The sequence below is a fragment of the Canis aureus genome, chromosome X, assembly GCF_053574225.1.
Source record: "Canis aureus isolate CA01 chromosome X, VMU_Caureus_v.1.0, whole genome shotgun sequence".
NCBI classification, from domain to species: Eukaryota; Metazoa; Chordata; class Mammalia; order Carnivora; family Canidae; genus Canis; species Canis aureus.
Genome location: NC_135649.1, coordinates 22,030,571 through 22,045,850, shown reverse-complemented (window position 1 = coordinate 22,045,850; position 15,280 = coordinate 22,030,571). Strand labels below are relative to the sequence as shown.

At 38.5% G+C, this 15,280-nt stretch overlaps 1 protein-coding gene across 12 annotated transcripts in view; it reads right to left on the bottom strand.

Annotated features, from left to right (window-relative positions):
- Positions 1-15,280, bottom strand: part of ENOX2 (ecto-NOX disulfide-thiol exchanger 2) — a 288,127-nt gene that overhangs the window by 38,334 nt on the left and 234,513 nt on the right. For all 12 annotated transcript variants that reach the window (XR_013374604.1, XM_077888078.1, XM_077888076.1 and 9 more), the window contains 2 exons: positions 7,672-7,878; positions 2,701-2,934 (listed from right to left, as the gene is read on the bottom strand). Coding sequence is in view for 11 of the 12 variants with exons in the window: in XM_077888078.1 (XP_077744204.1) it covers positions 2,701-2,934; positions 7,672-7,878 (441 nt within the window). In the remaining variant the exon portion in view is untranslated. The remainder of the gene's footprint in view (positions 1-2,700; positions 2,935-7,671; positions 7,879-15,280) is intronic.

Here is a 15,280-nt window from a genome sequence, read left to right as displayed (position 1 = left end):
ATGACAAATACCAACCATTTGCTTCAACGTGGATGGAACTGGAGGGTATTATGCTGAGTGAAATAAGTCAATCGGAGAAGGACAAACATTATATGGTCTCATCCATTTGGGGAATATAAAAAGTAGTGAAAGGGAATAAAGGGGAAAGGAGAAAAAATGAGTGGGAAATATCAGAAAGGGAGACAGAACATGAGAGACTACTAACTGTGGGAAACGAACTGGGGGTGGTGGAAGGGGAGGTGGGCGGGGGGTGGGGGTGACTGGGTGACGGGCACTGAGGGGGGCACTTGATGGGATGAGCACTGGGTGTTTATGTTGGCAAATTGAATACCAATAAAAAATAAATTCATAAAAAATAGTGAAAGGGAATAAAGGGGAAAGGAGAAAAAAATGAGTGGGAAATATCAGAAAGGGAGACAGAACATGAGAGACTCCTAACTCTGGGAAATGAACTGGCGGGGGGTGGAAGGGGAGGTGGGTGGGGAGTGGGGGTGACTGGGTGACAGGCACTGAGGGGGGCACTTGATAGGATGAGCACTGGGTGTTATTCTATATGTTGGCAAATTGAACACCAATAAAAAATAAATTTATATAAAAAATAAATGAACTGCAGAGGATGAGGAGCCATGTGTGCGCACATGAGCACATAAGAGCACATGCTGGCAAGCTGAAAGGATGAAAGACCCAAAAAGTAGTCAGATTGGTTGTATTTTCTGAAGAATTTTCAGAAGGAGAATTATTTCTTCTTCCTTTTTTTTTTTAAAAAAAAGTTTTCTCTACTGATAGTTTACTGATTAGAGTAGAAGTTTACTGATTAGAGTTTTCACATATTGGAAATTTCTTAACCTCCCTGATTGTGTGTGTGTGTGCATGTATATACTGTATGAATTAGCAATGAGAGAACTTCAGAATCCTACAGTCCTATTTTTTTAATAAGGAAAAGTAAATTTGAGTCTTGAGTTTAACTTGAATTTGATAGTAACTTTATCCTGGAACCATGAAATTATAGTGTTGGAGGGAGCCTTAAGAAAGAGTTAGTTATTCAGGTATAAACACTTACATTTTTGACCTTTTATAGCCTCATTCCTGCATTCAGTCCACAGCCCCAGGTTTTTCACTCAGTCCCAGTCACAATCTATTTTGATGTAATTAATTCTATTTCTACATTTCTCCACATCCTGCTTCTCTTGCCTGAGGAACCCTCCAAGTAGATTTCTGCAGCTAGTTAGGAGTTGTTTTCTGATGTTAAAATAGTAGTAGCACAGCTTATCCAAAGCTTCTGGTTCAGCTTCCTGAGATAGGTACTTATAAATTCTGCTGTTAAAGGCTCCTGAGAAAGAGAATCCATTAGCATCCAACTAAAGGCCCCTTCTAGAGCTCCACATCCCTGTCTAGCCAGAAACCCTTATATCCCTGGAACTGTCTGTCACTGTGATTTGAACTTCTTGCCTCTTGTCATTTTTCAGTGCAAACATGTAATGACAGGTAAACCTCCCCTTTATAGCAGCTTTTTCTTCCACTACTTGCATACAATCTTTATGTTTGCAGCTCATTTTTTTGCATCAGGTCCACATAACCAACACATTCATCTTTAAAAAAATTCAAACCAGCTTGTTTGGTGTCCTATGAATATGATGTTTTACCAATGCTTTCCACCCTTCTAGCTTTTCAAAATGTACCATTATTTCTATGTCTCTACTCTGTGTTTCTCTTCTCTTAAAGGAAGGCAAAATCAATCCAAATGAAGGATTTCTTAAATGTGTGAATGAATCTCTCAGGCTATATGTTACACACAAGTTTGGTGAATGAGACCTATTTGGAAAGCGGAATTAGCAGCATCTTGCTGAGTCTAGAGCACAAGAATCAGGGAAAATTCATACCATTAGATCTGGGTTGGTATCATCAATAAGATCAATAGGACAGCAGCATTCATCCAATAAAATCAACCATACTTGGAGAATGAAAAAGACTGGATTGGAGCACCTAATGCAGGAGCCCAGGCAGGGCAATTAATATTAAATTAGAGTAATGGCTCTGAGAGTCAAGCAGGGGCAACAGAAACACAAACAAAAGGGAGCATTAGCAATGTCTCAAAGTCTCCATAGTCACTAGGTGAAATAAGTTTGGCCATTTTAAGTATTTAAAGAAGTCCTCTTTTGGTTGGTTGCAGCTAAGTCTTTGAGTAATCTAAGAATAGACACAGTGATCACTCTCTGGGCTCGCATTTTCTCATCTGTGGAAAGGGAGTTTTTTTTTTTTTTTTTTTTTTTTACCAGAGTTTTCCAGGGTCACATCAACTTCTATCATTCTGATTTAGAATTCAAAACTAACTTGTTATCCACAATGAAATCGGATGCTGACAGGTCCTAAGTAATGAATCATAGCTAAAATTCTCTGATGTAGAAAAGTGGGAAAAAAGCATCTCATCCTCTTATGTATATAGAGAAAAACACCATCTCTTGAGGCAGTGAAGGAACAGAGACACTGGAGTGAGGGACAAGTTTTTTTTGCTTCTTCAGTTACTTGGTATACCTCTCTAATCTGCAAAACTCCAACACAAGAAATGCTTAGGATCCGTGAGCGGGAAATTCAAATTATTAAATGCCAACAACACCAATATATCTATTAAATTTTCCCAAAGAGTTCTTTTAATCACAAAGCCTAAAAAAAAAAAAAACAAAGCTTAAGTGCTTTATGTACCTTTTAGTTTTTCAGCAACAATGCTGCATTCATGATCTGAATAGTGAACCACTGGTGGTGGGGATGGTGGGCGCAATCTTTCTTCTTCCATCCTTCTACGGTGGCGCTCCTCCCTTGCAAGCATACGCTGTTTGCATTCCCACTCATACAGGTCATCTCGAGCCTGTGCAAAATCAACGTGGAGCCGGCCTGTGTCCTTCTTGTCAGTGCTAGATCCCAGGCGAATGCGATAACCTGAGTGCACCAAGAGGGAGAGAGAGGAGTACAGGTGTAGCTCAATGAACTCTTTTCCAAGTTCAGTGCTTCAGATGTGGTTGCGGCAGGTGCAAGTGACCACATAACCTTGAATTCTCTCCCTACTACTACCAAGGTGAACCATCAAAAGACTTGGAGTATAGTTTCATTTCTGAAAACAGTTTACTATTCCATGGGTTAGGTAAATCTTGTTCTTAGGAATTCTATTCCTCTATCTGCCACCCTATCTCTGGTAGAGGGAGGCTCTATGGGTAATGGTATTAAGAATGAGTCTTATATGGCACCATGGGTTGGAAAGAATGGGAAAGGTAGCCTCAGACTGTGATATCTTCGGATAACTTCAGGAGTGTCAGTCATATCACCACGTAGAATTTTGATAAAATTTAAATGGATCAGCTTGGCATTCTGGTCCCCAAAACTGCTTCTTTGATGTATTTGACAACCTTGAATCACCTGTTTTACTGGGAAAAAATGGATATAATGGGGAGTGGTCTGTAAACCAAGTGATAAATAATTTGGGATCCTTCAAAAAAGAGGCATGTGCTGGTAATATAGTGGTATAAGACCAGGATTTAGAAAACCAGGATTCAAGTCTATACCTCTACTTTTTGTGCCAGCTGTACTGGCCAAGTTAAATTTCTTAACAAAAACAAAAAACATTAATGTTTTATTGATTTTTTTAAGTTTCAGAAGCTTAGCTAGCTGCTTCCACATACGTTTATTTCCCTTCATTCTCAGCATAAGCTTGCAGAACTCCTGCCTTAACTAAAAATATGGACAATATATATGAAAAAATGGTTTTTAAAACCTTGGACATTGGGCGATGAAGACAGAGATCACTGAGAAACATGGAGCAAATGAAGTGATCCCTATGATTTCTCCAGTTTATTACATAGAGAGAGTTTCTAGGCCTCAGCACAGGGAGGGGAACTCAGTCAATCCATGGTGAGACTGAACTAGGAATCCAGGGAGTCTATCTATGGCAGATAGAGTTTATATGGCAGAACCTGGAAAGAAGAAAGTTATACAGAGAAAGAACTTCAGAGATCTGTGTGTGTAACACTCTCTGGAGCTCACAAAGGACTGGGAATAGTTCCTTTCCCCACAGCCAGGGCAGAAAAAAAAGAATATTTCACAGAGTGTTGCCTTAGTGGAGAAAAATGAGCCCTAGACTAAATCCTGCCCTGGTTCTGCTGAACCAAGCTTAAAAAACAAGACCTAAAAGGATAAAAAATTACTTAACTGCATCCCAGAACAAAGTTCAAAGATATTTACAGGAATGGAAAATATCTGGTACCCAACATGGTAAAGTTCACAATGTTTGGTATCCAATAAAAAAATTACCTAATATTCAAAGAAGCAGGAAAATCATAAGATTTAAAAAATCAGCCAATCTAAATAGACCCAAAGTGATAGAGAATATAATTAATATACAAAGACAGGAAAACAATTACTATAATTGAATTCATATGCTTAAGAAATTAGAGAAAATGTTACTATATTAACGTGTAACAAAAAAGACATAAAAAAGAACCAAAACCAAATTTCTAGAGATTTAAAGTATATCTGAGGTGAAAAAAATTCACTGAATAGGACCAAGGCAAATTAGACACTGCAGAAGAAAAGGTTAATGAACTTGAAAACACAGCAATATAAGCTATTCAAAATGAAATATGGAGGAAAAGGACTGAAAGAAAATGAAAAGAGTAACAGTGAGCTGTGGGACAACTTCAAGGGGCCTTCTACAGTCTAACTGGGGCCATGACTGGAGAGAGGGGAGGGAATAGAAAAAATATTTGAAGAAATAAGGGCATAAAAATGTCCAAATTTAATGAAAACTCAGAGATCTAAGAATTTCAATGAAAGTTAAGCACAAGGAACATGAAGGACATTACACCAAGCACATAATAATCAAAGTTCTCAGTACCAGTAATAAAAAGGACATCTTAAAAGCTGCCATAGACTTAAGAAACATTATGTGCAGAGAGACAAAAAGATAACATATTTCTTTGGAGACAATACAAGTAAGAAGATAATGAAGTAACATCTCAGAGGAAAAAAAACCCTGCTCACCTATAATTTTACATCCAGAGAACACATCTTTCAAAAAGAAAGGTGCAATAAACTATTTTTTGATACATACAAATGCTGAAAGAATTAATCAGGAGCAGACTTGCATTATAAAAATTGTTAAAGGAAATTTAAGCACAGGGAAAATGATACCAAACGGAAATGTGAATCCATACCAAGGAAGGAAGAACATACAAAATGTATGATTCCATTTATATGAGACTCTAGAAAATGCACACTAATCTGACAGACAATGGAGCAGTGGTGGTCTGGGGAGAGAAGGGAGGGGTAGGAGAAAGGATTCACAAAAGGAGTATGAAGGAAGCTTTTGGGGGAGGTGGACATGTCCATTATTTTAACTGTAGTGATGGTTTCACAGCTATATGTGTGTCAATAAAACCAAACATTATTTTAGAAATATGTGAAGTTAATTGTCAATTATTACACTTCAACAAAGCTGTTATAAAGAATAATACCCCTTACCACTAAAACTGCTACACATTCCTTTTATTTTTTTAAAGATTTTATTTATTTATTCATGAGAGAGAGAGAGAGGCAGAGACACAGGCAGAAGGAGAAGCAGGCTCCATGCAGGGAGCCCGACACGGGACTCGATCCCAGGTCTTCAGGATCACGTCCTAGGCTGAAGGCAGCGCTAAACCGCTGAGCCACCCGGGCTGCCCCCACATTCTTCTTAGAAAGAGGAAGAATAAATTTCATAAGCACATTTTGCTAGGGATCTTTACAGTTTACAATGCACTCTCACACCCAGTCATCTTATTTGACCATCTGAGCCATGAGAAAAATGGCTATTAATGATTACCTTGCCTATTCTCCTAGAATCATGGAGAGGATCAAATAAGAGGATGACATGAAATGAAAGCATAGTATAAACACATGACAGATATTGTGATGCTATGAGATTGGTATACCGTGCACAATGCCAGCTCCCTAAGATACTCAAACGCCAATAGAAAAAATGGTATTTCTACATTCCCAGCCCCTTTTCTAAGAGATTTTTGTTTGTGTTAACCTCTTTTTTTTAACATGTGGGAGAACAGCCATCTAATTCAGATTTCTAGCACTTATGAGCTTTCAGGGAGCAGGTTCAAATTTAAAGGACAAAATTTAGTTATTTTCACATCACTGATTGCAATCCCCTTTCCTCTGGAAGCCTTGAGAATGTTTCCAGGAGGTGGTTGTTGCCAGAAAACCGATTTCAGTGATGTTTAGATGGATATCTCCTGAGCAGCATGTCATCTTTTATATACAACTGTTCAGAGTTTTTCAAGACTTTTAAGTTCTTATTAAAATAGTCTATTGTAGAATGCTCTATTATTATTCCTAAGTGCTGTCAAATCTTCAATACATTTTATAGCAGTTAGCAAATGTAATAAGAATATTCTACATCTCAATAGCTAAATTATGGAAGCAGCCCAAGTGTCCATTGATAGACGAATGGATAAAGTAGAGGTAGTATATATATGGAATGGAATATATACAATGGAATATTATTCAGCCATAAAAAGAATGAAATCCTGCTGTTTGCAATGACATGGATTGGGCTACAGAGTATTAGGCTAAATGAAGTAATTCAGAGAAAGACAAATACCATATGATTTCACTCATATGTGGAATTTAAGAAACAAATGAGCAAAGGAGAAAAAAGAGAGAGACAAACCAAGAAACAGACTCTTAACAATAGAGAACAATCTAATAGTGACCAGAGGGGAGGTGGGTGGGGGGATGGAGGAAATAGGTGATGGGGATTAAGTAGGGCATGTGTCAGGATGAGCACTGAGTGATGTATGAAAGTGTTGAATTACTATACTGTAAACCTGAAACTAATAGAACACTATATGTTAACTGGAATTAAAATTTAAAAAACTTAATAAAAAGAATTTTCTACAGCTGCTTCCTCCTCTCCTTCTCTATGTTACCAGCCTACTTATTCAAACCCTCATTACATTTTCCCTGGCCTATTGCAAGAAGAATCTAACTGACCTCCCCTCCTCCTAGATACTGGGGATTCAAAGTTAAATAAGACACAGTCCTTTCATTTAAGAGGTTCATACTCTGGTCAGGGAGACCAATGTATAAAGAGACAGTTTTAGCATGGTGCTATAGGTGTCATGCTAGGAGAAAACATTGAGTACTGTGGAAGTACTGAGGAAGGGGTGCCCAGACCAGCCTGGGGCACAGTGGGGAGAGAAGTCAGAAAAAGCTTTCCAGAAGATGTTATGCTTGAGCTGGAGCTTTGGGGTGTGCAGATGTATATATGGCAGGTGAGATGGAAAAGGTAATTGTAGCCAGAGGAGAAAGCATATAGCACCATGGCACATTCTGAGAACTAGAATTACCTTGGGGAGGATAGGACATGGTATGTGAGGGAAGAAGAACTGGGAGATAGTGCTTTGAGGTAAGACAGATAATCAAGGCCCTTAGATGTGATGAGTAAGCAGTTTTGGACAACTGAGAACTACCAAAGAACTTTAAAGTAAGAAGTTGGGTGGAACATTCATTTTCCATCTCTGAAGGCAAGAAGGAATATACCATGAAGCCCAAACTTGCCACAGATGCAAATGCCCTGATCCCCAATCTCTGTATTATGCCTGGTGGGCACATCACTCATGACTAAACACCTACCAGAAAGATAAAGGGCTTTGTCCACCATGTATTCCTCAGCAAAGCGAATGTGACAAAAGTTCTTTTTGCTCTTCCGAATAGCAATGATCTCTCCACACTGTTCGAACACTTCCACGATGATCTGCTCTGTCCCATTTTCAGGCAGGCCACCCACAAATACTGTTTTGCACCCTGGTGGTCGTTCTCGAGTTGCAGGAGGTGGAAGATCTGAGTGGATTGCAAAAAGCATTTGAAATTAAGATGTTTGTTTGGGATAGATCTCTTAGAAATCTAACATGTCCCAGAGATAGCCTACGGTCCCCGTCAAAATTTGGCCCAAGAGTGCCAGAAACATGTGGCCTCTAAGGCTCTCATCTCTGCTCCACAGCACATGGAAATCATTTTATTCAATGGTTTGGTGACCATGATGTCTAAATGACAAAGACTCAGACCTATCTGTCTGTCCCATCCAGAGTTCTTTAATTCTGTTCTTTACTTTTGTTGTGACAACTCAGATATGCCCATTTTTCAGTCATTTTTGCTAAGAAGATGGTTGAGGGGAAATCCCCTCACTTTAAATTCTTACTTTCTGGAATTCTCAGAACCAAGGTCCCTGAGAGAAAGGTTGTTTAATTCCATTTATAGTTACTAAATTCTCTCTGTTCATGCTTACTGAAAGAACTGTTTCAGAATTAATTTGACAATGATGGGGTAAACATTTACAAAAATATTTATGAGTACCAGAATGATTTGGGTGACAAAGTCAGCCAGACTGTAAACCACCCTTTCTATTTTTTTTTTTTTTTTTGTCTTTTGATACCAGTGACCTCTTCCTCAAATTTCTGGCTGGAGAGGTGAGGTACAGAGCCAATTGTGAAGCATTTAGAGGGAATGTTGAAAGAAAGCAGAGAAAGTAAGCTCAGCTACGAAATCATTAACTGAAGTGAGATAAATTTGGCTATAGAGAATCATTAAAAACCTACTTAATGAGATGATTCTCCCTCTGCTAAAAATATGCTTTCTACTTACTCATGTTATACATAAAGCCTGCTATATCTGCCAGCTCCTTCTTGCTATTTATATGTATTCAAGCATTTCCCAAGCAAAATTCTAAAGTTCATACCCCAACAAAACAAAGTATGATGTTCAAGGTTTTTTTTTTTTTGTTTGTTTGTTTTGTTTTGTTTTTTTTTTAGTGTTGTTTTTTTTTCTGCAAGGATTTATTTTGTGTAATCCAGTCCTTCCATTCAGCTCTTTACAATAATTCTCCCAGCTCAAGATTTGGAGAGCTCAACAACTAGTGATTACAGCTCCCATGCAAAAATAAATGAGTTTCACTTGTAGATCAGGCCAAGGTCTCCACTTGACACTTATCTAAGTTGGCAAGCAGATGATTTGGGAGCTTCTTTGGGTATGAGAATTTCTAGCTTCCTCATTCTGCTACCACCGTCTGTCTTATCAGTGTGGCTCAGAATAATCAGGTTCTCGTGTTGCTCTCTTTTCCTCCATTTAGTCAATAAAAGGGGTAAAGGAATTTAGGGAACTTATAAAGTTTGTTGTTTAAAAATTTATGTCATTTTAAGAACTCACTGTATTGGTCCTTTGTTCTACAGGAGAAGTTTAAAAGGAAAAGGAAGATTACCCAGTGAGCAGGAATCTGAAATATCTTAGTCATGGGCACTGGAGTTATTTGATTTTAGCCAGAAAGGGGAAAAATGAGGTCCAGAATCTCTTGAGACTTCTGCTTCTGAGTTTTAAGAAATGGAAGGATTCTATTATCACACTTCCAGTGATTCTCAACTCTGACAGCACATTAGAATCAACTTGGGAGTCAAACAAACAAAAAATTCCTGGGTCCACTCCAATGAGTGATTTAATTAGTCTGGGGTACAGCCTGTGCAGTATTTTTTTAAAGCTCCTCAGGCAACTAATGGTAGCTAGGATTGAAAACCACTGACTTGCTCTAAACTTCTCATGTTATAGACAAAAACCTTAGCTGAGTGAGGTTGAGTGACTCATTCAAGGTCACTCAATTAGAAAGAGAAGGAACATGAACCTGGAGCAGGTAAACCTAGATTTAAATCTTAATAATAGTCTGTAGGATCTTATGAAAATTACATAACCTCTGAGAACCTCATTCTTTCATCTGTAAAATAAGGATACTGTCTTCTACCTTACAAGGATTTTTGTAGGGTAATCAATAATCTGTCTATATTGTAAGTGGTACAATGCCTAACACTTAATAGGTTCCCAACAGATAGCAGTTATTGTAGTGTTTATTAGTATTTACTCTTATAGAACCCGGGTTTCCTAATTACCAATCTGAGGTTTTCTAAACCCTACCACAAGTCTGCGGTAGAGTGGTAGCTTAAGGCCTGGACTTTTAAACTACTAGCTCCTTGCTTTATCCAGATCTTCAGATAAGGTTTGGTTTGGGAAGGAGTCACTCTTCTCAGTAGAGGAATCTACAGCTAGGAAGACACATATGGTTTTGACCATGGAATACAACCCAGCCACTGACTATATAGGTAAAGAATTTTCAAGAGTATCCATACAGTTAGAGCCATGTTTTCAAAACAAGGGCTTTAGCAGAAAATCCTGTTTAGAATCCTTCTGAAGTTTGCTATTTAAGGAATTTGATGGTAAAGAAACTTTTTGTGAAGCAAATGATTACCTTTTTATATTATTTAAGTTTGCTTAGTTAGGTCTACCTTTTGGTCTATTGAGAGACTCTAAAGAATGTCTGGTTACCACCACAGTTAACATATAACACCAACATTTGCAGAATTTAAAATTTCTGTGATGAAGTCATCACTTTATTCAGATGCTGTGATTATTCTGTGGTAACTGCTAAGTAAGAAAGCATAAAAGCCACTAAGAGTAGTGTCAAGAATGCTGGGGATTTATTTATTTTCCTTGGGTAAATGGAGAAAGCCTCTTTGATAGCATTTGCTGAGATAGGTATATGCCACTCAATAAGGCAATGGGCTGTACTGTCTTCCTTAGTACTTGTTCTTTAATTAACAGCTCAAAGCACTTTGTTGTCTGGGCCTGATTTTCTAATCTCACTGAAATACAGTGATCTGGGCACAGCAATGATAACTCCATATGAGAGCAAATTCAAAATCCACCTATTAATCAGGTAATGTGCCAAATTCTTCTAACACCCCAATCACCAATCTGGATAAAGAAGAAGAAAACTTCATGTAACATGACTCAAGATAACTGAGAGTATAAAGAATTTTAATCTCTGGTAATGGAAAAGGAGGAGCTTCTAGCAACTCTAATTACAACTAAGCACCTACTCTGGAGAGCTCTGTTGGGGCAATCAGCATTAAGATTCGAGTCACTGTTGATCTTTGAGAATTGAGGCAGGGGGCAGCATGGAGGACCTAAAACCACTTGCATGTATCTTGCTCTTCCAAGAAGCGTCACCGATCACTCCACTGGTTTGCCAGAATTTACGTACTGCAAAGTCTTAGAGTTGATTTTATTTGACAGCCCAAGCCTGAAGGTCCCCTAGACAATCAGCAGGGGTCAGGTATATTTTAATGTAATTCCAACTGATTGGAAACAATCAGAAGACTGGTGAACCTTCATTAATTCTCAATTTACCCACTTTCTCCAATTTTCTCTATAGAAGCCAGCTGTAGGAACCAAAAGGAGGTTGGCCTATTCTGAAATAGGAAAATGAAAAAATTGTTTTTTTCTGGCTCCTCAGTGATCCCACGTCCCCATACACAGATAGCAGGTGATATTCCACCATTTATTCCACATTTACTGTTAACTGGATAGTAGACTCAAAATGCAACCTCTCTATGCAAAAGATCTATCAGCTGAAGTAGGAGGAAAACCAGTAGTGTGGTATCCTGAAAGCCAAGTAAAAAAAGCATACCAATGAGTAAGGAGTAATCAACTGTGTCATACATGGCTATTATTTTTTTTTAATTTTATTTATGCCTGTATTTTACTTTACACTATGCTTTTCTTTTTTTTTAATTTTTTTTTTATTTATGATAGTCACAGAGAGAGAGAGAGAGAGGCAGAGACACAGGCAGAGGGAGAAGCAGGCTCCATGCACCGGGAGCCTGATGTGGGACTCGATCCCAGGTCTCCAGGATCGCGCCCTGGGCCAAAGGCAGGCGCCAAACCGCTGCGCCACCCAGGGATCCCCATACATGGCTATTAGGTAAATTAGGAAGAGAATTGAGAATTGACTACTGGATTCAGTATTATAAAGTCACTAGAGTTCTTAAACAAGGGGCATTTTGATAGAGGTTGGAGCAGAAACATAAATGAAGAAGATTTAAAAGAGAATTGGAAAAGAACTGGAGTCCCAATAGTTCATTTTTGCTTTTGTTTCTTTTGCCTTCGTGGATGTATCTTGCAAGAAGTTACTATGGCCGAGTTCAAAAAGGGTGTTGCCTGTGTTCTTCTCTAGGATTTTGATGGAATCTTGTCTCACATTTAGATCTTTCATCCATTTTGAGTTTATCTTTGTGTATGGTGAAAGAGAGTGGTCTAGTTTCATTCTTCTGCATGTGGCTGTCCAATTTTCCCAGCACCATTTATTGAAGAGACTGTCTTTCTTCCAATGGATAGTCTTTCCTCCTTTATCGAATATTAGTTGACCATAAAGTTCAGGGTCCACTTCTGGATTCTCTATTCTGTTCCACTGATCTATGTGTCTGTTTTTGTGCCAGTACCACACTGTCTTGATGACCACAGCTTTGTAGTACAACCTGAAATCTGGCATTGTGATGCCCCTAGATATGGTTTTCTTTTTGAAAATTCCCCTGGCTATTCGGGGTCTTTTCTGATTCCACACAAATCTTAAAATAATTTGTTCTAACTCTCTGAAGAAAGTCCATGGTATTTTGATAGGGATTGCATTAAACGTGTATATTGCCCTGGGTAACATTGACATTTTCACAATATTAATTCTGCCAATCCATGAGCATGGAATATTTTTCCATCTCTTTGTGTCTTCCTCAATTTCTTTCAGAAGTGTTCTATAGTTTTGAGGGTATAGATCCTTTACCTCTTTGGTTAGGTTTTCCTAGGTATCTTATGCTTTTGGGTGCAATTGTAAATGGGATTGACTCCTTAATTTCTCTTTCTTCAGTCTCATTGTTAGTGTATAGAAATGCCACTGATTTCTGGGCATTGATTTTGTATCCTGCCACGCTACCGAATTGCTGTATGAGTTCTAGCAATCTTGGGGTGGAGACTTTTGGGTTTTCTATGTAGAGTATCATGTCATCGGCGAAGAGGGAGAGTTTGACTTCTTCTTTGCCAATTTGAATGCCTTTAATGTCTTTTTGTTGTCTGATTGCTGAGGCTAGGACTTCCAGTCCTATGTTGAACAGCAGTGGTGAGAGTGGACATCCCTGTCTTGTTCCTGATCTTAGGGGAAAGGCTCCCAGTGCTTCCCCATTGAGAATGATATTTGCTGTGGGCTTTTCATAGATGGCTTTTAAGATGTCGAGGAATGTTCCCTCTATCCCTACACTCTGAAGAGTTTTGATCAGAAATGGATGCTGTATTTTGTCAAATGCTTTCTCTGCATCTAATGAGAGGATCATATGGTTCTTGGTTTTTCTCTTGCTGATATGATGAATCACATTGATTGTTTTATGGGTGTTGAACCAGCCTTGTGTCCCAGGGATAAATCCTACTTGGTCATGGTGAATAATTTTCTTAATGTACTGTTGGATCCTATTGGCCAGTATCTTGTTGAGAATTTTTGCATCCATGTTCATCAGGGATATAGGTCTGTACATCTCCTTTTTGGTGGGGTCTTTGTCTGGTTTTGGAATTAAGGTGATGCTGGCCTCATAGAACGAATTTGGAAGTACTCCATCTCTTTCTATCTTTCCAAATAGCTTTAGGAGAATAGGTATGGTTTCTTCTTTAAACGTTTGATAAAATTCCCCTGGGAAGCCATCTGGTCCTGGACTCTTGTGTCTTGGGAGGTTTTTGATGACTGCTTCAATTTCCTCCCTGGTTATTGGCCTGTTCAGGTTTTCTATTTCTTCCTGTTCCAGTTTTGGTAGTTTGTGGCTTTCCAGGAATGCGTCCATTTCTCCTAGATTGCCTAATTTATTGGCATATAGCTGTTCATAATATGTTTTTAAAATCGTTTGTATTTCCTTGGTGTTGGTAGTGATCTCTCCTTTCTCATTCATGATTTTATTAATTTGAGTCTTCTCTCTCTTCTTTTTAATAAGGCTGGCTAATGGTTTATCTATCTTATCAAGATAAGAAGCTTTTGCACAGCAAAGGATACAGTCAACAAAACTCAAAGACAACCTACAGAATGGGAGAAGATATTTGCAAATGACATATCAGATAAAGGGCTAGTTTCCAAGATCTATAAAGAACTTATTAAACTCAACACCAAAGAAACAAACAATCCAATCATGAAATGGGCAAAAGACATGAACAGAAATCTCACAGAGGAAGACATAGACATGGCCAACATGCACATGAGAAAATGCTCTGCATCACTTGCCATCAGGGAAATACAAATCAAAACCACAATGAGATACCACCTCACACCAGTGAGAATGGGGAAAATTAACAAGGCAGGAAACCACAAATGTTGGAGAGGATGCGGAGAAAAGGGAACCCTCTTACACTGTTGGTGGGAATGTGAACTGGTGCAGCCACTCTGGAAAACTGTGTGGAGGTTCCTCAAACAGTTAAAAATAGACCTGCCCTACGACCCAGCAATTGCACTGTTGGGGATTTACCCCAAAGATACAAATGCAATGAAACGCCGGGACACCTGCACCCCGATGTTTATAGCAGCAATGGCCACGATAGCCAAACTGTGGAAGGAGCCTCGGTGTCCAATGAAAGATGAATGGATAAAGAAGATGTGGTTTATGTATACAATGGAATATTATTCAGCTATTAGAAATGACAAATACCCACCATTTGCTTCAACGTGGATGGAACTGGAGGGTATTATGCTGAGTGAAGTAAGTCAGTCGGAGAAGGACAAACATTATATGTTCTCATTCATTTGGGGAATATAAATAATAGTGAAAGGGAATATAAGGGAAGGGAGAAGAAATGTGTGGGAAATATCAGAAAGGGAGACAGAACGTAAAGACTGCTAACTCTGGGAAACGAACTAGGGGGGGTAGAAGGGGAGAAGGGCGGAGGGTGGGAGTGAATGGGTGACGGGCACTGGGGGTTATTCTGTATGTTAGTAAATTGAACACCAATAAAAAATAAATAAAAAAAAGAAAAGAACTGGAAATAGTAAACAGGGCTTTTGTACAGAAATGCAAACTCCTCTCTTAAATTTCAAAATGTTGGAATTCCTCAGGGCACTCTGCTTGTTTGTCATCTTTTCTTGATCTGTATAATCTCTCTAGTGCTCTTCGTCACTATTACACTTTCAAATGATGCAATATTTCAAAAAGGATAAAGGGTTCATAGGGTTCACTAGTACTAAAAGTAGCAGAGAGAGAAAGTAATTTAAGGGGTAAAAATTGTCTACTGGCCCTAGTACCCAATATTTAAATGAAAATGCATTAAAGTGATGAATGATTAACTATTGTTTTAATTTCAGTGTCTTCCAAGTGGAAATGTTCCAGGAGAAGATAGGCTTGCAGTT